Source organism: Danio rerio, chromosome 8 (genome assembly GCF_049306965.1).
Source record: "Danio rerio strain Tuebingen ecotype United States chromosome 8, GRCz12tu, whole genome shotgun sequence".
Lineage (NCBI taxonomy): Eukaryota > Metazoa > Chordata > Actinopteri > Cypriniformes > Danionidae > Danio > Danio rerio.
Genome location: NC_133183.1, coordinates 56,614,586 through 56,636,458, shown reverse-complemented (window position 1 = coordinate 56,636,458; position 21,873 = coordinate 56,614,586). Strand labels below are relative to the sequence as shown.

The following is a 21,873-nucleotide window of genomic DNA, read 5'->3' as shown; positions in this document are numbered from 1 at the left end:
ATGTGTCGAATTGTGGTTGCAGATTAAAGCTGAGGTCACACTGGACTTTTCTCCCCATAAACTTCCATTAATACACACACAAATGCTTGAGACTAAAAATGCAAGCTTGTGTGTTAAGATTCGCAAATTGATGTGTTGGAAAGTTCAAGCTTGGTGAACTCTGAACTGTGAAATCGCATCACTTGACTGCGTGAGACAAATCGAGAATCAAAACATGATCTCTTTGCACAGAATTATTTAAATATGGACCAATAGCTTGCTTTTTAAAATGTCTAATCATCTTGTTTAATCCCGCCCCTTTTCACAGCTAAACTCTGTAGGACACGAGTTTGGACACCCCTGTCTATAATTATATTATCACAGTGGCTAAATTGGATGAATTTAGGACAGGTAAAAGTTTTTTGGGTGTGATTGTTTGATGTTTATGGCGACACAGTGGCGCAGTAGGTAGTGCTGTCACCTCACAGCAAGAAGGTCGCTGGTTCGAGCGTCGGCTGGGTCAGTTGGTGTTTCTGTGTAGAATTTGCATGTTCTCCCTGTGTTCGCTTGGGTTTCCTCCAGGTGCTTCGGTTTCCCCCACAGTCCGAAGACATGCAGTACAGGTGAATTGGGTAGGCTAAATTGTCTGTAGTGTATGAGTGGGTGACCCCAGATTAAAACCAAGCCAAACCAAGCCAAAAAGAAAATGAATGGATTATTGAATGAATGTTTGATGTTTGGAGTGAATTTATTTAGAGTTTCTGTTTAATGTTGCGAGAAAATGAATGTGAACAAATGTGTTTTAGCAAAAATAAAAAAATATATATTCAGGCCTCAGGATATAACTGTAAAGCTGGATCACACAAAGATAACAATGCCACAGGCATTGTTGTATTGTCCTATTAGGTTGAGGAAATGGCTGAAGAAACATTTATAAGGGCGTACTCACACTATGTACAGTTGCCTTGAACCGGGTCAAAGCACGCTTGTCCCCCCTCCCGTCTCCCCCGATGGCCCGCACTCACATTACATTCGAGCCTGAGCACGCTTACGTCATCGATGATGTGCTGTTCAGTAGAGAAGCACTCTCGCTCAGCACAGTGGAGATTTCTCTAGTTATATTGTTTTAGTTGTTCGAGATGCAGTGACACACAGTCAAATATTTCACCGAACAGATCCGCCACTTTTGACGCTCATAAACAGTCAAAGTCCTCGTGCTGCAGGAATTAGGAGGTTTGCTGAAGGTGCAGCTGTCATGCAGTGAGGGGTTTGCGTCTTTGATAAGCTACGACAGTTTGCGTTCATTAAACAGTAAGAATGGTTAATAAATCCATATCAAACAGTCCCTTAAAAGTCACATCTTGCTTTCAGTTTCGGGCTTAGGTGAGTTTTGCACTCACAAGTGTACCGCGCCATAGCCCAAGCGAACTGCGCTCAGTCCGATTCAGCGCACTCACACTTCTCAATCGATCCGGGAAACTTGCCTGGGCATGGTTCAGCATAGCATAGTGTGAGTACGTCCTAAATAACTGATTGTTACTGGGCGGCATGGTGGCTCAGTGAAAAAATGCTAAACCAAGTCATCCTACTACACATATTCAAACACAACATTTCTTAAACTATTGCATATACAGTACATCTGGAAAGTATTCATAGCGCTTCACTTTTTCCACATTTCTATGTTACAGCCTTATTTCAAAATGAATTAAATTCATTTGTTTCCTCAAAATTCTACACACAGTACCCCATAATGACAATGTGAAAAATGATTTTTTGAAATTGTTGCAAATTTATTAAAAATAAAAATCCTGAAAAAAAAATCACATGTACATCAGTGTTCACAGCCTTTGCCGTGAAGCTCTAAATTAAGCTCAGGTACATTCTGTTCCCACTGATCTTTGAGATATTTCAACAGGTAATTGGAGTTCACCTGTGGTAAATTCAGTTGATTGGACATGATTTAAAAAGGCATACACCTGTCTATATGAGGTCCCAGGGTTGACAGTGCATGTCAAAGCACAAACCAAGCATGAAGACAAAGGTATTGTCTGTAGTCCTCCAGGACAGGATTGTTTGAGGCAGAAGGCTGGGGAAGGTTACAGAAAAATGTCTGCTGCTCTGAAAGTTCTAACGAGCACAGTGGCCTATATCATCTATAAGTGGAAGATGTTTGGAACCACCTAGACTCTTCTTAGAGCTGGTCAGCCATCTAAGCTGAGTGATCGGGGGAGAAGAGCCTTAGTAAGGGAGGTGATCAATAACTCAATGGTCACTCTGCCTAAGCTCCAGCGTTCTTCTGTGGAGAGAGGAGAACCTTACAGAAGGACAACCATCTGTGCAGCAATCCACCAATCAGTGCTGTATGGTAGAGTGGCCAGACGGAAGACACTCCCCGCCTGGTATTTGCCAAAAGGCATCTGAAGGACTCTCAGATCATACGACACAAAATTCTCTGGTCTGATGAGATTAAAATTGAACTCTTTGGAGTGAATGCCAGGCGTTACGTTTGGAGAAAACCAGGCACCTCATCACCAGGCTAATACCATCCCTACAATAAAGCATGGTAGTGGCAGCATCACGTTGTGGGGATGTTTTTCAACAGCAAGAAGACTAGTCAGGATAGAAGGAAAGAGACATCCTGAATGAAAACCTGCTTCAGAGTGCTCTTGACCTCAGACTGAGGCAATGGTTCATCTTTCTGCCAAAGGTGCATCAACAAAGTATTGAGCAAAGGCTGTGAATACCTCTGTACATGTGATTTTTCAATTTTTTTTGTAAATAAATTTGCAACAATTTCAAAATATATTTTTTCACATTGTCATTATGGGGTATTGTGTTTAGAATTTTGAGGACATAAATCAATTTAATCCATTTTGGAATAAGGGTGTAGCATAAAAAAAATGTGGAAAAAGTGAAGCGCTATGAATACTTTCCGGATGCACTGTCCATGAAGAATTCCAGGACTTCAAATGGCTGAACCAAGACAATAGGTATGATTCCACACACATATTTTTATGTACATTTTAAACTATTGCATAAAATAAACCTTGCGACGGGACTGCATAAATGGATAAACCAGTGGTTCGACCACATCTGAAATGTCCTCAGCCAAAGTTTGTCAAAGTGGATCAGTATTATTACCTCCCACAGAGCATTTCACATCTCCAAAAGCTTACACACATCGTGTTTTGTCATTTGCTTCTGAGGTACAAGTAATTTATTGTGATAAAACTGAAAAGACCTGCACCAAAACCTTTGTAATAGATGCTTTGATTGTACAGTTGAAGTCAGAATTATTAGCCCCCTTCAAATTATTTTCTTCCTTTTTAAATATTTTCCAAATAATGTTCAACAGAGCAAGCACATTTTCACAGAATGTCTGATAATAATTTTTCTTCTGGAGAAAGTCTTATTTGCTTTATTTCGGCTAGAATAAAAGCAGTTTTAAATTTTTTAAACACCATTTTAGGGACAAAATTATTAGCCCCTTTAATCTATATTTTTTCTCGATAGTCTACAGAACAAACCACTGTTATACAATAACTTGCCTAATTACCCTAACCTACCTAGTTAAACTAATTAACATAGTTAAGCCTTTAAATGTCACTTCAAGCTATATAGAAGTGTCTTGAAAAATATCTAGTAAAATATTATTTACTGTCATCACGGTAAAAAAATAAATAAATCAATTATTAGAAATGAGTTATTAAAATTATTATGTTAAGAAATGTGTTGAAAAAGTCTTCTCTCCATTAAACAGAAATTGGGGGAAAAAAATAAACAAGTGGTCTAATATTTTCAGGGGGCTACTAATTCTGACTTCAACTGTGCTTCTGATTTTAAATAGGCCTACAACATGTAGCACAACTGCGTGTTCGCTATGAGTTTTGACCCTTACGGAATTGCGCTCAATGGGTGCTCTGTATACTTGCTACATGCATATTTGGTTACCTTGAAGGGCACAGTCATAAAAAGAAAGGCTAAGGCCAGATATTGTTCTACCCCATAGCCCTTCCCCCACTCCTCTATTGCCTGCATTCACATGAAGGGGTAGGGGTGTCTCGATTCTCATTTGGTTGGAAGCATAGTGGAAGGGGGAATTTCCAGACAGCCATTCAAATAAAGATTTTTTTATGGGACAACACTAATGAAGGGATATGAGAAATGCAACTGAAAAAAATGATTCAAAGATGATACCTTGGGTTAAATTTAAACAAAAAATAATAATTAAGTTGAACATTACTACATTGAATTTTGTTGTTTTAATTCAATCCACTTTTTAAAAAAAATTACAGTTTATTTCCGGCAGCTGGGGTGCCAAAAATAAGCCGTAAAATAACGACCGGTAAATTACAGAAATTTACTGTAAAACAACAGGTTGAATTACTGAAAATTACCAGAAATTTTAATTTAAGTACATTTCTGTAATTTAATGTCCGTTATTTTACAGAACATTTCTGTATTTTAACAGCCGTTATTTTACTTTTTTTTTTCTGGCACCCCAGCTGCCAGAAATTAACCGTAAAATTACGGATTTTTTTTTTACAGTGCATTTAGATGGCAACATGGCTCTCAAGGTAATCAAGAAGACTCACAAAATTCAATTATTTTTAGCATTAATTAGTATTTTAACAAATTTTGCACATTTTTAAAAGAATGCAGTGTAAAAAAATGAGCTGATCTCCTTTCTGAATGACCTGATTATGGTGGCTGCAGAGAAGAATGCATGGGATTTGCAAACATTATCTGAGCAAACATTGAGTCGGATGATTTATTTAACATGCTGGTTTAGGCTATTGAGAAGCTTGTTCAGCGAACAGTTTTAGGGTATTTGTATATTAGAAATATTGGTAACACTTTACAATAAGGTTCATTAGTTAATGCATTTACTAACATGAACAAATCATAACCAACACATGTACAGCATTTATTAATCATAATTGAACATTTACTAATGCATTATTAACATCCAAGTCCATGCTTGTTAACATTAGTTAATGCACCATGAGTTAACATGAACTAACAATGAACTATTGTATTTTCATTAACTAACGTTTATTAACGTGGATAACTACTGTAGTAAATGTATTGTTCATTGTTTGTTCATGTTAGTAAATGCATTATTTAACATTAACTAATGAACCTTATTGTAAAGTGTGACTGAAATATTATATATAAGAACACTCTCTATCAATGATCATGGGCGTCACTAAGCCTATTTTAGGGGGGCTGTAACCCCCCTATATTTCTATTCACCCCCCCTAAATCTTTTCCGATTAGCTCATAAACTGTAGACCAAATTATTGTCTCTGTTCCCTTTAAATTTATATGAAGACAGCTTCAGAATTCGGCTCCTCCCCGACTTTCATTTTGATCTTCTAATGGCTCATGCAATCACATGATGCAAGTCAGAGTTCACCAAGCTTGAACTTTGAAACACAATCGACATGCAAAACTTGTCACACGAGTTTGCATTTAAGTGCAGTGGGACATGACACTCAAAATTCAGCTCAGGTGCTCCTTTTTCCACTGATGATCATGCATGAGATGTTTCTACAACTAGTTTAGTTTCCATCTGTGGTAAATTCAGTTGATTAGACTGATTTATAAAGTTCCTACAATCAACAGTGGATGTCAAAGCACAAACCAAGCCATGAAGTCCAAGGAATTCATTCTGTAGACCTCTGAGACAAGATTCTGTCGAGGCACAGATCTGGGGAAGGGTACAGAAAATTCCTCCACCGCTGAAGATTGCAAAGGAGCACAGTGGCCTCCATCATCCATAAATGAAAGAAGACTGAAACCACCAGGACTCTTGTATGAGCTTTTGTACGAATCACAGTTCTCTAGTGTATGAGAACTGTCTAAGCACTCAGCGCTGAGCATAAGATTCACTTCTGGTGTTTTAAAAATGTGGTGTTTCCATTAAGGGCGATGCAGTGGCGCAATGGGTAGCATGTTCGCCTCACAGCAAGAAGGTCGCTGGGTCAATCCTCGGCTCAGTTGGCGTTTCTGTGTGGAGTTTGCATGTTCTCCCTGCATTCGTGTGGGTTTCCTCCGGGTGCTCCGGTTTCCCTCACAGTCCAAAGAAATGCGGTACAGGTGAATTGGTTAGGCTAAATTGTTTGTAGTGTATGAGTGTGTGTGTGTATGTGTGGATGTTTCCTAGAAATGGGTTGCGGCTGGAAGGGCATCCGCTGCGTAAAAACTTGCTGGATAAGTTGGCGGTTCATTCCGCTGTGGCGACCCCAGATTAATAAAGGGACTAAGCCGACAAGAAAATGAAAGAATGAATGAATGTTTCCATTAACAAAAACAGAAAAAAAAATGTTTCTGCATAGCAAATTTGCTTGGATAGACAGCCAAGTTAAATGCAGCCCTATTCCGACATGCAAGACTAGTTTTGGGGACCTTAGTATTCGAATCTTGTATAAATCTTCTTCTTATTTTTTTGTTCTCATATGACCTCTGTTAAAATCCCAGAGCAAATTGTTTTGCGAATGTCTGTGATTGTTGAAAATGTTTGTCCAAAATGCATTTTGTTTTGTTTAACGTGAACTTCCATACAATCTTTAACAGGCCATTATTCAGGTTTCTGCTTTCTATGCACCAATAATGGATGTAGATGTGTTTGCTTCCCTGAAAAGAAATTAAAAAATAAAATCAAAAAGCCAAATGACGCAAATTAATAAGACTGGCAGCTTTAACATTAATTCAGGTAAGAGTATTTTAATTTTTTTGGTCAATTACCTTGGAAATTATATAAATTAAAACTTATTTATTCCAGTGGGTTTATAAAACAATAAACAATAAGCCAGTTTAAATGTAAATCTACTATATCTTTATTTCAAAATTACTTGAACATTTATTAAACATGAATTCAGTGGCAGTTTTTTTTTTAATTATATTCTTGTTATGTACTTGTATATAATGCATCCTGAACATGATCTTGTCCAATGCCCACATGTAAACCACGGACACCCCAATCTTCACAATAAACACAGAAATGTTAGTCGTGTCTGAATCCATGAAGTGACTGACGTCAGCTTTGAAAAATAACGTTTGGAAAACTAGTCGCATTCAGATTGGGTTTTAGCCAGTCAAGAACCAGATGGTCACTCTGTAAGTGCTCCAGTGTTTCTCTTTGAAGACAGGATAACCTTCAAGAGGAACAATCTTTGCAACAATCCACCAATCATAGACGGCATGGAAATATCCTCGGTAAAAGGCACATGGCAGCCAAACAGTTTGCCAAAAGGCATCTGAAGAACTCTCAGACCATGAGAAACAAAATTCTGTGATCTGATGAAATAAAAGATTGAACTCTTTGTCTGGAGAAAACCAGAATGTTTTTCAGCAGCAGGAACTGGGAAACATGGAGGAAAAGATTAAAGCACAGAGACATCCTTAATGAAAACCTAAAGCAGTGTTCTGAACAGCAGTGTTCTGAACATCTGACTAGTTCATGATCCAATAGGAGAATGACCCATAAGCACAGAGCCAAGATGATTAAAAAAAAGGTTATGCATGGGACAACTTTGTGCATGTTCTTGTGTGGCTCAAACAGATCCCAGACCTAAACCTGATTAAACATCTATGGAGACCTGAACATCTCTAGAGATCATACAACCTAATGGAGTTTGAGGGGTTACTCAAAAATTACTTAAAAATACTTCAGGGTGTAATTTGTTGGCAAAGATTGATTTTTAAAACTTTTTTTTATTTGAATTTGCAAAGATTTCAAACAAACGTATTTAATTTTGTCGTTTTGGGGTACTGTTTGTAGATTTTGAGGATAAGTAAGGAATTACATCCATTAAGGAATAAAGCTGTAACATTAAAAATGTGAAAAAAGTGAAGATTTAGTAGATCATAAGCAGTAAATTTTAAGTACTCAGACATATAAGTCCAAAATCGGTCACTGTGGTGGTACATTTTCAAAAGGTACTTTTTTTTTGTCTCTAACAAGTCCTTAAAGGTGCATAATAATACATAAAGTACAAATGTGTACCTGACATCAAGGGTACAGAAGTTAACCTTAAAAGGTAAAACAAAAGTGAACCCTAAAGGTATTTTTGAAAAGGTACGACCCCAGTGACAAATTTTGTACCTTTATTTCTGAGTGTGTAGGCTGTTAGTTTAGGGTTAGCAGAATAAGCCAACATGTATCTGCAAAGATTGTAATGGTCAGAATGACTTCTGTTGTTCATTAGAATAAAGCATCAGCAGATATTCAGCAGACAGTGTTTATAAAACTTGTATTTTTTTACTAGATGAGTTAGGGGTGTTTGTTTTGTGATTTTGAGACTGGGGAAGTGGATATGTGTTAAGTTGTTAAAAAGTGGCAGAAGTTCAATTTTTCCTTACTCCTTATTCATTACTATTCTGACATTTTTAAACAATAGTGACAACTTTGTGTTTTTATTCATGTTTAGTGATTATTTGCCTTAATCATTGCTTGTTTTTCTTGTTTATAAGTTGATTTAGTTAAAAGGAGCTTCTAAATGAATAAATGTAAAGATGCATGCTGAGATCTTTAAAGATTTAATATTATTTTATTTGCAGTTGATTTAATCTGTGACTGCAAGTCATCTTTTGTTTTGATTATGCTTTTTTCTGTTTATTTTTTCTGTTATTGTTGATCGCTTTTCCATTTTTATTCCATTTCGAAACTCTGTCAAGTGGACTACATAAACTGAAAGGGTTAGTTCAACTAAAAATTTAAATATGTTCACTATTTGTTCTCCCTCAAGAGGTTCCAAACCTGAGTTTCTTTCTTCTGTTGAAAGCAAAAGAGGACAATTTAAAGAAATCTGAAAACCGGTAACCATTGACTTTCATTTTTAGAAAAAACTGATACTATGAAAGTCAATGGTTACAGGTTTTCAGCATTTTTCAAAATGTCTTCTTTTGTGCTTAACTGAAGAAAGAGACTCTTAAAGGTTTGAATCAAGTATAGGATGAGTGCTTGATGACAGAATTTTCAGTTTTGGGTGAACTATCTATTTAAACTAATAGCCTAAACAAAGTACATAGTGAATGAGGATAAGGGGCAAACACACTTTATTGGCATTGGTGGTTCATTTAAGACTATTTAACATCTAAATAACCTTTCCATTCCACAAAACATTCATTGTAAAACGGTTCTTTGTGTTTTTAGATGGTTCTTCACACTAAGAATATTCATGTATGTATTTTTTCTGTGTACAAAAAGGTTTTTCTGATTATCAAAATGGGTTTTCTAAGGCATCATGGCAAAACCCATAAACCCTTAAACTATATTCCGCGAAGTGCATTGTTTTCTTGAGCATTTTTGTTCTAATTGAAAGCCGTTTACTGCACGTTTCTGTTAGTAATGTGTTTAGACCAAAGCACAACCACAGACCACAATCAAATTCTGAAGTAGGCTAACGATCTCACAGCAACGAACAAAAAATAACTAAGAATAATGTGCTAACATGCTTAAATCGTTAACCGCCATCGGTAACCTCCCCCACTCGTTTTCAATGGGGATTTCGAGCAGGGTTTTGTGTGGCTTGTGCGCAGCTCATCTTACTTTGCTCCGTAACTCCTCAAAACCTTGTTCCCACGTACTGGAATGAGTTGATAGACAAAAGATCTCTGTGTGAGTCTACGCGATGATGATGGCACAGATGGGGCACCCACGCTAAAATACAAAAAGCGCTGTAACTGAACGCATCTTAAGTGAAAAACTGGCTGACACGCTCCTCAAATAAAGGACCCATGGGGGAACAGGGCGCGTGCAGGGCACGTACTGATTGCGGATCGCAACTCTGACGCACCCTTGTGTTCATTTTATTAGCAACTGTATTGGTGAAGCAAACAAAAAATAACACTTAAGTTAAATGTTTGTGTGACTAAAAAATGTTCACATGTTTTATCTTAAAAAGGAAAAACGCTTCAATCCTCCCTGGGATTGTGCGTTCCTGATTTGCTTCCTCTTTAAGTCATATTTTAAACACGTTCTTCATTTATTTGCATATTATAAAATGTGGTATAAATTATGCTACAAGTCGCATAAGATTAATGGTGATTTTTATATTCACCAAATGGGCTGTTCAGTAAAACATGGAAACGACAGTGACATGTCTGCGCGCAAAACAACCGAACGACGCTTCCCTTTTGTTTGATCACTTGTAATTCAAAACCATACAGATGGGTCAACGACGCCAAAATGCTTTTAGAAAACAACTAGAGACTACGAACTTATGGAAAGATGAGGGGCACAAGTTATAGCATCATTAAAATTGGGGGTTGGTTGAGAGAAGGCCATCTGGAGACCTCTCTCCATGACGCGTGCTGGACGCGTGGATCCCATGGGGTTCCAAAGACTCCTAGCTGAAAATATCTGACGACTCCTCATTGGTCAAACGTTTTATCCATGCAGAAAAAAAATCCTAAAATTTATTAGACAAAGTAACATCAAATAACACAATACAGACGTGCGTGCGCAAACGTTGGCTATGTGCGTTTTTGCATAGCGCACGTTCCATGATGCAAAACAAACACATCCACCTGTATTATATGAGTATTCAAACAATATACTTTCAAATATTGTTTGCTGAGTGTGAGAGATCACATATGGGTTTGCATGGCAATATGGTCTGCTGGGGGACGCGTGCGCTTAACCCCTCCCAATGAACGCCAGAGGTACAGGTGTAAACACTACGTCATCAAAAGAGAGTAGAAAAAAGCTATTGTTCATCAAAATTTAGAGACAGATGTTAAGTTAAAACGGCGTGGCTTGGGAATCTGTCTGCTTTATTTAAGTTACGAATGCGTATCCCGCCCTAAATTGGATCCCAATCCGGTGTCCTTACGCGTCACCAGCATCCCTTTTCTTCTCATTAACATGTTTTTTTGCAAGCGTTTATATGAAGGAACAATAGAAATCGTATTACCATTAGTATATAACGTTAAATATTTAAGATTTAAACTGTCAACACAATATTCAGGCTTTAAATATGTGTTTAACCATGAAAAGGACATTTGGAGAAAGCAGTATAAAAAGAGTAATGCATAGCATACTTTATGTAATATATAAGTAAATATATATATAAACATATAAATATACTAACACATGCATATAAATAAACGAATTGCAAATTCAAGCAGTCAAAAATAATGCATATTTCAACAAAAGTTTACAAATGGCTATCCAAAGATAAAATATCCTATACATATAAGCAAGAAACGTTGGTTTATAAATATTGATTTCAAAAAGGAGATTACGAGAGGAATATAATTTATAGACGCTACAGACGCGTCCTTTTGTTCTATAGTCTAAAGTTATTTGAGCAGAGGAGTTGTCTGAAGCGTGGGGGGCGTTTCCATGACGCGCAGGACAGGGATATAAGCGCGCGCGGATCCTCAGTTCGGCACACACGATCTACTCACAGCAAGCTCAACATGACTCCCAGCGCCACCGCTGTATCTGCTCTGCCATGTGCGCCCCGCACCGTGGCCATGAGGAAAGAAGCAAGTGAACTGAGAAAAACCTTGAAACCCTTACTGGAAAAGAAAAGACGAGCGCGCATCAACGACAGCCTCGACCGATTAAAAGCGCTCATTCTCCCTCTCACAGGCAAAGACGTAAGTTTGTTTTGTCCTATGCTCGCCTTCATCGTTAAGTCCTGCTGTGTTTTACGCTTGTTCTTACCATTGCCTGTTTTCTTTTACAGAACTGCCGTTATTCTAAACTGGAGAAAGCCGATATTTTGGAGATGACCGTCAGATTCCTGACTGATATCCAGACCACTCCGTCTAAAGGTGGGTTTTTTTAAGATGTAGCTATTTTCTTTTTTTTATCTACACAACTATTATTGTAATTAATTATATGATAGTTTCAAAAACTAATTTGTCTGTTTTATTTGTTTATAGATACCGCAGTTAGTTTCACGGAGGGATACACAACCTGCCTACAGCGCGTTTCTGCGCGCCTCCCGCAAACCAGCCTTGACGCAGAGACTCGCCACCGCGTAAACGACTTCATCCAGCGCTCGGTGATGCCCAAAACACCAGCCTGCCAGAACTGCTGTGCGCAGAGCTCCAGAATGATGTCGCAAATCCAACAAAAACTTCAGAATCTGAAATCGAGCAGCTCAAGATCCACAAATCCAAAACAAGATATTCTCAGTCGACCTGAGCCTGTGCCATTGATCACCGAAGTCTGGAGACCTTGGTAGACTCACCATACAAAAAGACTGTTGTTGCGATGAAAGCCGTTTTAAAGTTGTACATATTTGCATTTTATGTAGCCTCTTGATACATTTATTTGGTGAACACGAATCATCAAATTGCGTATAAGTATTGTATACTTGGTTTTTTTCCAGTACAGTTTAAGTAATGGAACAGACTCGTTCAAATTGTTTTTGTTTTCGTAAAGATCCCGCGCGTAACCGGTAAATAACGTGGTTAGATTTATTACCCTCCGTGGGCTAAATCGTCGGTGGCTCTTGAAAACGCCTTAGTAAAACCCCAAGGGTTGTCAAATGTAAGATATTTGCACTTCACACTTTCGTGTTGCTGCAGATTATTTAATGGTAAACACTCTGTGTTTTTCACTTAAAGTATCTCTATTTTTGGGATGAGCTATGTATATTATGTTTACACATTAATGTGTTTTTATGTATTATGTTATATTTTATAATAAAATGTGTGGGCTACAAAACTGGTTTCATTGCATCATTGTTTCTGAACAAGTCAAATAAAACAAGGGTTTAGCAGCTCTAACAGCGCTAGGACACATACAGATGATGTCAGAATTATTAGCCCCCGTTTATTTTTCTCCTTAATTTCTGTTTAACAGAAAGAAGATTTTTTTCCAAAACATTTCTGTAGACAATAAAAAAAATATATATAGCTTAAAGGGGCCAATAATTTTGACCTTAAAAGGGCTTTTAAAAATTTTTAAACTGCTTTTATTCTAGCCAAAATAAAACAAATCAGACTTTCTCCAGAAGAAAAAATATTATCAGACATACTGTGAAAATGTCCTTGTGCTGTTAAACATTATTTGGGAAATATTAAAAAAAGAAAGTAAAAAAAAAAAAAATCAAAGGGGGCGTGATAATTCCGACTTCAACTGTATATGAAGCAGAGAGATGACACTCCAAAAACAACAATGACAAGATTTTGGAGCGCAAAAATAAATATAAAAGAGACAGTCCAAAATGTCAAATTCTGCCAAAATTTACTCACCCCTCCCTCACATGTTCCTCCTCTTGAGATTCTTTCTTTTTTAAAACATATACACATATAATTAGATGAAAAATAACCAGTAACCACTGCCTTATTTGTTTTTCCTACTGTGAATGTCAATGGTGTTCGGCTTTTTTTTTTCAAAATATCTTGTGTCCAACAGATAAACTCTTGTGAGGGTGAGTAAAAATAAGTACATTTAAATATTTGGGTGAACTATCTATTTAACAGGCAACAGATGCCTATATATAATCACATTGTCAGAATGCATTGAACAAACAGACGCACCATGGCGTTCTATTAAAAAGAAAGCGGGAAACTAATAAATGCAAATATTAATCAACGGCAGCTGCTTCAGCTTGGGTCCAATCATAAGGTGATGCTTAACCCTAAAACCTGGTCTATGCTGCCACCTTTCGGTGACAATATGTTTCAAACAAGAAATGTGTGTAAAAGATATACAAAATTTTACATCTTTTTTTAAATCTAACGATTAAATAAATTAGCATTTTATGCTAAAGTGAATAGCATGTTTGTACAGACAACAACAAATAACTGTTTATAAGTGTAACCTACTTCTGTTAACGTTAAGTATATCTATCTATCTCTATCTATAAACACTTCCTATGTATATATAAACTATTATTGTTTACCACTCAAATTATTAACAAGCAGTTCGCTTTTCACCGCGCCTTTTACCACACTAACGTTAGTGGAAGTAGTCTGACCAATCGATTTACCCTTCAAACCTGCAGATCTCGCTCCGCCTGACTCAGTCCATTTCATTACGACACACGGAATCGCTGTTAAACACGAGCCTCCACGCGAACTCATGATGTCTGTTTCTAATGCACAGGAGACACCGTCCATCCAGATATGCAGGTAAGAGGCTCTTAAGTAGCGACAGTGTTTTAAGGGCTCAATGAATGGGTCTTGAATTACGCTACTTCCGACATGAAGCGGCCCTATAATCCGACGCCGGCTTTACAAATAGAATTATATCATTTTTAGATGTCACTAACGCGTTTCACAATGAACGAAACATGTACTTTTGTTTATTTCGGATGACTGAATGCAAGATTCGGGATGCTGGTGCATTTTTTCACAGCGTTCATGCCGGGCACATCGTATGTCGTATGTGATGACCTCAACAGTGATGCTGATGGAGAACAGAAGGCAACACATGTTAGTTGGGTGTTTACGGCAAACATATTCAACAAGCACACGGGGCAGTTTGGTATAATAGATTCGGTTATTTTGATGATGATACTTAAGAAAGGCTTGGTCCTAATATAGAGAGCAGAAAATACAGTCGCAATGATATTAGTGATATTTCCTTCGCATTATTTTTGACGTTTAATTATTATTAATTTTTGTTTTACGATTAAACGTTTAAAAGTCTGTCCATGGATGTGTTACATGCGCGGTTTTGCAGACTGCTTCTCTTGTCATTCGACGCTCCAGCTACTGCCCTCTTGTGCTTGTAGCTACAGCCTGCATGTGCAAATGACGCAATTGAGTCAACCACGTGTGTAAATTCCATGAGAGATGAAAATTTGTGTTTGTTGTCAAGCTAGTATAATCGTGTGGATTTGCTAGTCTACATGTTATTAGTAACGTTAAATGGCGCTATGAGGCAGAGACTCTTCCACCTTTTGTGGAAACAAAACTGGGGGACCAGAATGAGTTCTACGTCGAGGTCTGTTTAATTTGTGTAACTAATTTGCTTGAAGTATTCTAATGCGACATGATATAATCGTTTGATACTGTAGCTTGTACCTGATTTTGCTGTCGAAAACCCGCGTTGGTAATGACTGTAAACAGAACTCAAGTACCTACTCCGAAGGATTGTGATTGGTTCATTCTTATCATCGGTGAGAAAAGCAATTATTGTCATGTGACAACACCAACCTGCGCTTTAACAGTGGTCCGGACAGAATGACACAAAGACTTTAAAAGTCACATAATTGCTAAGTTTACACAAGTACAGTTATATAGACATCTATAATTTAGTTTTCTAACGACCAAACATGTATAGTAGTAATTTGTAACTTTTTACGTATCGTCACATTTGACTCAAGGTCAACCGGTTAATTATTGTAAACAAAGTTATTAGTTGCTAAAACATTTAAACTGTCACTACTATGTGGTCAAACAAAATTTTTAATTTTATTTTTTAATGGTTTGTATCTTCAGAATGCATTAGCAGGGTTCTTTCTTTCTTTCTTTCTTTCTTTCTTTCTTTCTTTCTTTCTTTCTTTCTTTCTTTCTTACACACACACACACACACACACACACACACACACACACAGAGTATTTTTTTGTATGCAAAGTTTAGCCTTTCTGCTTCGACAAACGTTTCCCACTCCATGTACTGTATTCTTAATAACAACTATTTTCATGTATTTACAAGATTAATCCTTATCATGATTAATATATATCATGTATAAAAAGGTTACACCAACCTCATATTCTTTCAAATAGCAACATCAGTAGTATAACCAGGGTTAATAAAATAAAATACTAAATACCTCAGCTTTATGTGTGTCAAAATAAAATACAAAATACAGCAGCCACAAATGTATCAAAATAAAATACTGTATTTTGAAAATACTTCATAATACTTTCACAAAGGACATTTCTTCGCATCATATCATATCAATAGGCATATTAGATTAATCCCTTTACCGTTAAACTAACTTTCTCTTTCATTTTAGCATACATTTTGTACAAATTCCATGCAGAAAATCTGGTTTTGAAAATGATCTGTTTAATCACTGTAAAAATCATGTAATTCAGAGAATGAGTTGGAATATAATACCATTTATCTTCATTCTGTTTCCATTGGGTGGCCAGTAAAACTGCAACGATCTCTTTACAGTCTTATGTTTAAAGAGTGATATATAAATAGTTTTTTTTTTTGCTCAATACTTTTAGATTTTTTTAATTGTTATCTTCAATACTTAATGTAAAAACATGATGTCTGAAAACTACTGAAACGTCCAGTTTAAGTCATTTCCATAAATCATGTTTTTTTGCAATTGTACTCTTCAATGCACAACATAAAACATGATATCTCTTATTGCAAATAAACTCTTCATATACATCCTGCATCTGCTGTGTAATGGGAGTCTGGAGTGTTTGGCCAGTCTGTACACTCTCAGAAAAATTGGTACAATGTTGTACCAAAGAAGGTACAAACACTTGTCACTGTGGCAGTACCTTTTTATGGGACAGACGAAACAAATTTGTACCATTGCAGTTTGTACCTTTAAGGACATGATTTGTACCATGGGAAACCAAAATGTACCTTTGTTTTTTTAAAACCTGCAGATACAATATTGTACCTTCCTCAAAGATATAAATCTGATCCATGAAGGTACCACTACAGTGACAAGACATTTTTAACAGTGTCAAATGTGTTCCTTCAAGAACTATTAAAAGGCATTTTGCTTCATTCATTCATTCATTCATTCATTCATTCATTCATTCATTCATTCATTCATTCATTTTCTTTTCGGCTTTATTAATCTGGGATCGCCACAGCGCCATGAACCGCCAACTTATCCAGCATATGTTTTACGCAGTGGATGCCCTTCCAGCTGCAACCCATCACTGGGAACACCCATACACACCCATACACACCCATACACTACGGACAATTTTAGCTTACCCAATTCACCTGTACCACATGTCTTTGGACTTGTGGGGGAAAACGGGAATGCGGGGAGAACATGCAAACTCCACACAGAAATGCCAACTGACCCAGTCGAGGCTCGAACCAGTGACCTTCTTGCTGTGAGGCGACAGCACTACCTACTGCGCCACCGCGTTGCCTTGCCTTATACAAAATGGGTCAATTTATATTCAGTAAATATAAAACATCAAATACATTTTTAAACAATGTTTTTTAAATGTGTAAATGCATCTTTTCCATTTAAAATAAAGAATAAAAAACACTTTAACATGAATCTATTTTTTGCTAAACATCTCACAACACTTTTTTTTTTTAACAAAAATGCTACAGAAACACATTCTCCCATGTATAATATAAAACTTTTTTTCTGTAATTTTCACACAATACCTTTGTAATCACTTAAAACTCCTTTTAATTTACTTAACTTTAAAATAGAAATATAATTATGCAAAAGTATTGTAACTAGATATGCATTTTTTCATATCTGCATGAAAACTTTGCATATGCAGGACTGTTGCCAGCTCACGTGCGTAGTGGAAAGCAAACACCAATAGGTGCGGATATCAATAATGAAACTGTATTTATCAGAAAATGCTCACCAAATGTTTATTAAAATGCCTTAAATGTTTAGTTTACAATATCTACAGTTTTTTACCAGTTGTTTTATATTATATAACTTAATTATTAATCCTTATGAGTTTCTTTAAACATGCTTTTAAATGATGATTAAATGAATTAAATCATGTGTTAATATGGAAATTATTCATAAATCATTTAGCCTTTTCAGTCATATTTATTTTCATAGATATTGTAATAAAGGTATTGTCATTTCAATTGTACCATAAAAGGTACAGAATAATATCATAAGGGGTCTTTTCTGCCCTGTATAAGGTATCATTTTTTACAAAGGTACAAAACTGTTCCCTAAGGAACATTATTTGTAGCACTGTGCACCTTTTTTCCTGAGAGTGTATAGACTGGAGTATTACTAAATATTTGTGTCTAATATACTGTATTGTTGCACTTTGACATCTCTTCATTAACTGTACACTGCAGATCAGTTACTGTCATCTGAAACAGTCTATAAAGTATTGTAAGAATCGCCACTGTAGGACTTATTTTAATGTTGTTTGTCTTATTTTCTTGGCTTCTACATCAGCACATCCATCTAAAGCTACTATTATATGTGCAGTATACTCATTATTCCAAGATGATTTCAGTTCTTCTTTAACAGGAAGAGTCTCAGTTTACCCTCTTAGTGAACACCAGTTCTTTAGGTGTTTTATGTTTCTAAAGTTCCTCTGCATTTCCACCTGCAGCACTGAGACTGAGAATGATTATGTGCTGAAGGCTCCACACTGATATTTTAATCCATCTAATTTCTTAAGCAATGAGGCTTTTGCATTGTTCACTATACTGCCATTAAAGATGACTGGTCTTAGCATTGTGCAGTATACTTTTCCAATGATTGTGGACTTGCTCCCAAATATACCCATGGCTGTTATTTTCTTTATGTGTGTTGCTTAATTTCCATCCATGCTCCAATCATTGATCACCTTCTTAATTAATTTTCTGTTCTGATCTCAAGTCTAGGCAATAACTGCTAAAGCACCAATCAGAGGCCGCATTTTAATAATGTCATCATGTACTTCTTATAAAGTATTTAACAGTATTTTAAAACTGCAAAATACAAAACACTAAAGTATTTTGATACCAAACATAAACCCGTTTGATTACCCCCATAATATAAAATACTATAAAATACTATTTTGTATCCAAAATACGTATTTGAAATACTTGTATCAGAAATACTGCCCATCTCCAAGTATAACTACACATTATATTCACCTGCTAATGTTGCACAGATACCACATTTACTCAGAGGTAGCCAAATTTACTTTGTAACCAGGGTGAATCACTTAGTTGGTTGGAGTCATTGTGTGAGCGCATACACCAAAAGGGAACTTTATTAGTGTGTAGTTACAAAAAAGGCAAAATGTTGCATTTTATTTGCACTTGCTTTTTGTTTTTGAGGGATATCAGATGTGTTCGTAATTTTCCTCATATTCTCAGGTAGGTTGTTAAGCTTTTTGTTTTGAAAGATGGGGAAAATTATTAAATAAATAGAGCAAAAACAGTGTTTAGAGTTTAAATTATTTCACTGTACAGCATAGTTATGCATCTCTTAATAACATTCATACATGTTCATTGTCAGTATATAAAATTCTTGTTCATATTTAATGCAGCTTAGCTTATGATAAAAAAGGTGTTTATTTATTTTTGGGGGGAATGTTAGAGTTTAAGTGTAATGAAAAGGCAAAATAGAGAGATCTTGTTTTTCCTGTTAGTGATACAATCATGGTTTGATTAAATCAAATGACACTGAAAACTGACAGCGATCTTTCTAACTCTTGTGATATTTTGGCACATCCTTGTGATGTCGGTTGGCAAGAAGTCAGTAAATAGCCCCTTTCACACATACAGACCTTTCCGGAAAATTGCCGGCAATTTTCCGGAACGGTTGTATGTGTGAACAGGTCCTTTTTGAAAATACCGGTAAATTCGTTCTGGCTATTTTCCGGAAAGAGAAGTTGTAACATTACCGGCAATTTGCCGGAATGCTGCGCTGTGTGAATGCAGAAGGAAGATTCCCGTAATAAGCGCGTGCACGTCTAGAACGTGCTGACGTGAGACGTCTGCTTTAGCCAATCACAACAGTCAGACGCATTTACCTCCGCGCGGTTTGTGAGGATAAAAGCCTTTGAATATTTTTCCAGACACATTTAGCTGCTAGAAGTTAGTCAGATTACGTTTGTATGTTCTTCTTAATGCCAACTGTGTAAATAATCATCGATGAGATGCTTATGATAAGCCGTTGTTTGTTTACCTTCAAGCTTTGCGTGCGCATATGAGCGCCTGCACACGCAGATAATATGAACATCTCGACATGCGAAAGTGATCCTGCGAAAGTTGTTCACAATATTGATCATCCACAGAGGTTGTAATTTAGTCAAATGTTTACAAATACAAGCGCAGTCGTTTAAAGCTCATTTGTGGTGAATGATGTCAGAATTTACCGGTATTTTGGAATGGATGTGTGAATGCTCTTTTCCGGAAAATTTCCGTAACGTCCTCGCCTGTGTGAACAGCGCTTTTTTGAATATACCGGTAAAGTCGTTCCGGAAATTTTCCGGATATTTACCGGTATCACTGTGTGAAAGGGGCTAAAGTCTTTTGCTTATACAATATTAGCCCCTTTCACACAGTGATACCGGTAAATATCCGGAAAATTTCCGGAACGACTTTACCGGTATATTCAAAAAAGCGCTGTTCACACAGGCGAGGACGTTACGGAAATTTTCCGGAAAAGAGCATTCACACATCCATTCCAAAATACCGGTAAATTCTGACATCATTCACCACAAATGAGCTTTAAACGACTGCGCTTGTATTTGTAAACATTTGACTAAATTACAACCTCTGTGGATGATCAATATTGTGAACAACTTTCGCAGGATCACTTTCGCATGTCGAGATGTTCATATTATCTGCGTGTGCAGGCGCTCATATGCGCACGCAAAGCTTGAAGGTAAACAAACAATGGCTTATCATAAGCATCTCATCGATGATTATTTACACAGTTGGCATTAAGAAGAACATACAAACGTAATCTGACTAACTTCTAGCAGCTAAATGTGTCTGGAAAAATATTCAAAGGCTTTTATCCTCACAAACCGCGCGGAGGTAAATGCGTCTGACTGTTGTGATTGGCTAAAGCAGACGTCTCACGTCAGCACGTTCTAGACGTGCACGCGCTTATTACGGGAATCTTCCTTCTGCATTCACACAGCGCAGCATTCCGGCAAATTGCCGGTAATGTTACAACTTCTCTTTCCGGAAAATAGCCAGAACGAATTTACCGGTATTTTCAAAAAGGACCTGTTCACACATACAACCGTTCCGGAAAATTGCCGGCAATTTTCCGGAAAGGTCTGTATGTGTGAAAGGGGCTTTTGAGCTCAGATGTTCATTGCTTCACTGATTGCACTTACTTTAAAACGAGTGTTTTGATTACACTGTAAAATGATTAGCTACAGTGCTCGGCATAATTCAGTACACCCCATTTTAAAAATTGAATATTTTTATCCATTTCTCTGTGAATATAGGCAATGTATTTTGGTGCATTTTAACAACAGATTTATTAAACAGATATATTTATTAAAATAATATTTTAGTCACTAAACATATTTGGAAATTGAAAGATAATACAATTATATCATAAAAAATATTACAACCTGCAAAATTTCAAGTAAATTTTTTTACATTTTTTCTCTTCTCTTGATTTTTCCTCTTTTTTAAAATTTGTGTTTAATATTTTTCTATAAGATTTAATTTTAGGTGTACTAACTTTTGGATCATTATTGTAAGTTATTTTGTTAGATAAGCTCCAGATTTGGCGTCAGTACTGACTAATCTAATGTATATTCACAATATAATATTGCATAGCTTCCCAAAAAAAAAAAAAAGAATTTAATAGAGAGATTTGTAAGGGGTGTACTTATATATGCTGAGCCTTGTAATTAAAAAAATCATTAAAAGTCAACCCTCTGCCTTAAAAGCGACAAGCTGATTTTACTTAAAAGTGAGTAAACCTGTTGTAACTCAGAACTGTTTAGTTGGCTTAACTACATTTTTAAAATTAGCCACATTGTTAATTTACTTTATAACTTTAAGGCAATGGGTGTACTCATTTTGTAAAGTAAAGTCGACTAATAGCTTTTTACAGTGTAGAATTTCGGTCAGTGTACTCGCAAGGAACATAGTCAGATCAGTGAAAATATAATAGATTAGTTCGCCCCAAAACGGTCCTGGAACTAATTTAAAGCGTTAGTTCATTAAAAAGAAAAGAAAAAAAGGAACATTTTGTCAATAATTACTCACTGTTGTGTCATTCCAATCCATTGAGACCTTTGCTC

General features: G+C 36.4%; 2 protein-coding genes and 2 long non-coding RNA genes across 10 annotated transcripts in view; 2 read left to right on the top strand and 2 right to left on the bottom strand.

Moving 5' to 3' along the window:
* LOC141375928 (uncharacterized) overlaps positions 1-21,873 on the bottom strand; it is a 386,569-nt gene that overhangs the window by 300,523 nt on the left and 64,173 nt on the right. The gene's annotated exons all lie outside the window — the stretch shown is intronic.
* Positions 11,381-12,670, top strand: hes2.2 (hes family bHLH transcription factor 2, tandem duplicate 2). Its single transcript, NM_001045353.1, is given in 3 exon segments — positions 11,381-11,592; positions 11,682-11,769; positions 11,881-12,670. Coding segments are annotated over 3 exon segments (519 nt in total). The 5' UTR covers positions 11,381-11,466; the 3' UTR covers positions 12,186-12,670.
* The window catches only part of acot7 (acyl-CoA thioesterase 7), a 138,593-nt gene continuing 130,650 nt past the window's right edge, over positions 13,931-21,873 (top strand). For 3 of the 7 annotated variants that reach the window (XR_012383684.1, XM_005167273.6, XM_073909340.1), the window contains exon 1: positions 14,699-14,899. Coding sequence is in view for 5 of the 7 variants with exons in the window: in XM_005167273.6 (XP_005167330.1) it covers positions 14,805-14,899 (95 nt within the window). In the remaining 2 variants the exon portion in view is untranslated. Of the gene's footprint in view, positions 14,083-14,690; positions 14,900-21,873 lie in introns of those variants that run through there. The other 4 variants (XR_012383685.1, XM_068222932.2, NM_001430975.1 and 1 more) reach the window with 3 other exon arrangements.
* On the bottom strand, positions 13,975-21,793 carry LOC141375929 (uncharacterized). The gene is made up of 3 exons (XR_012384757.1): positions 20,909-21,793; positions 18,653-19,383; positions 13,975-16,762 (listed from the first exon to the last, which is right to left on the bottom strand). It is a non-coding gene; the product is annotated as an uncharacterized lncRNA (long non-coding RNA).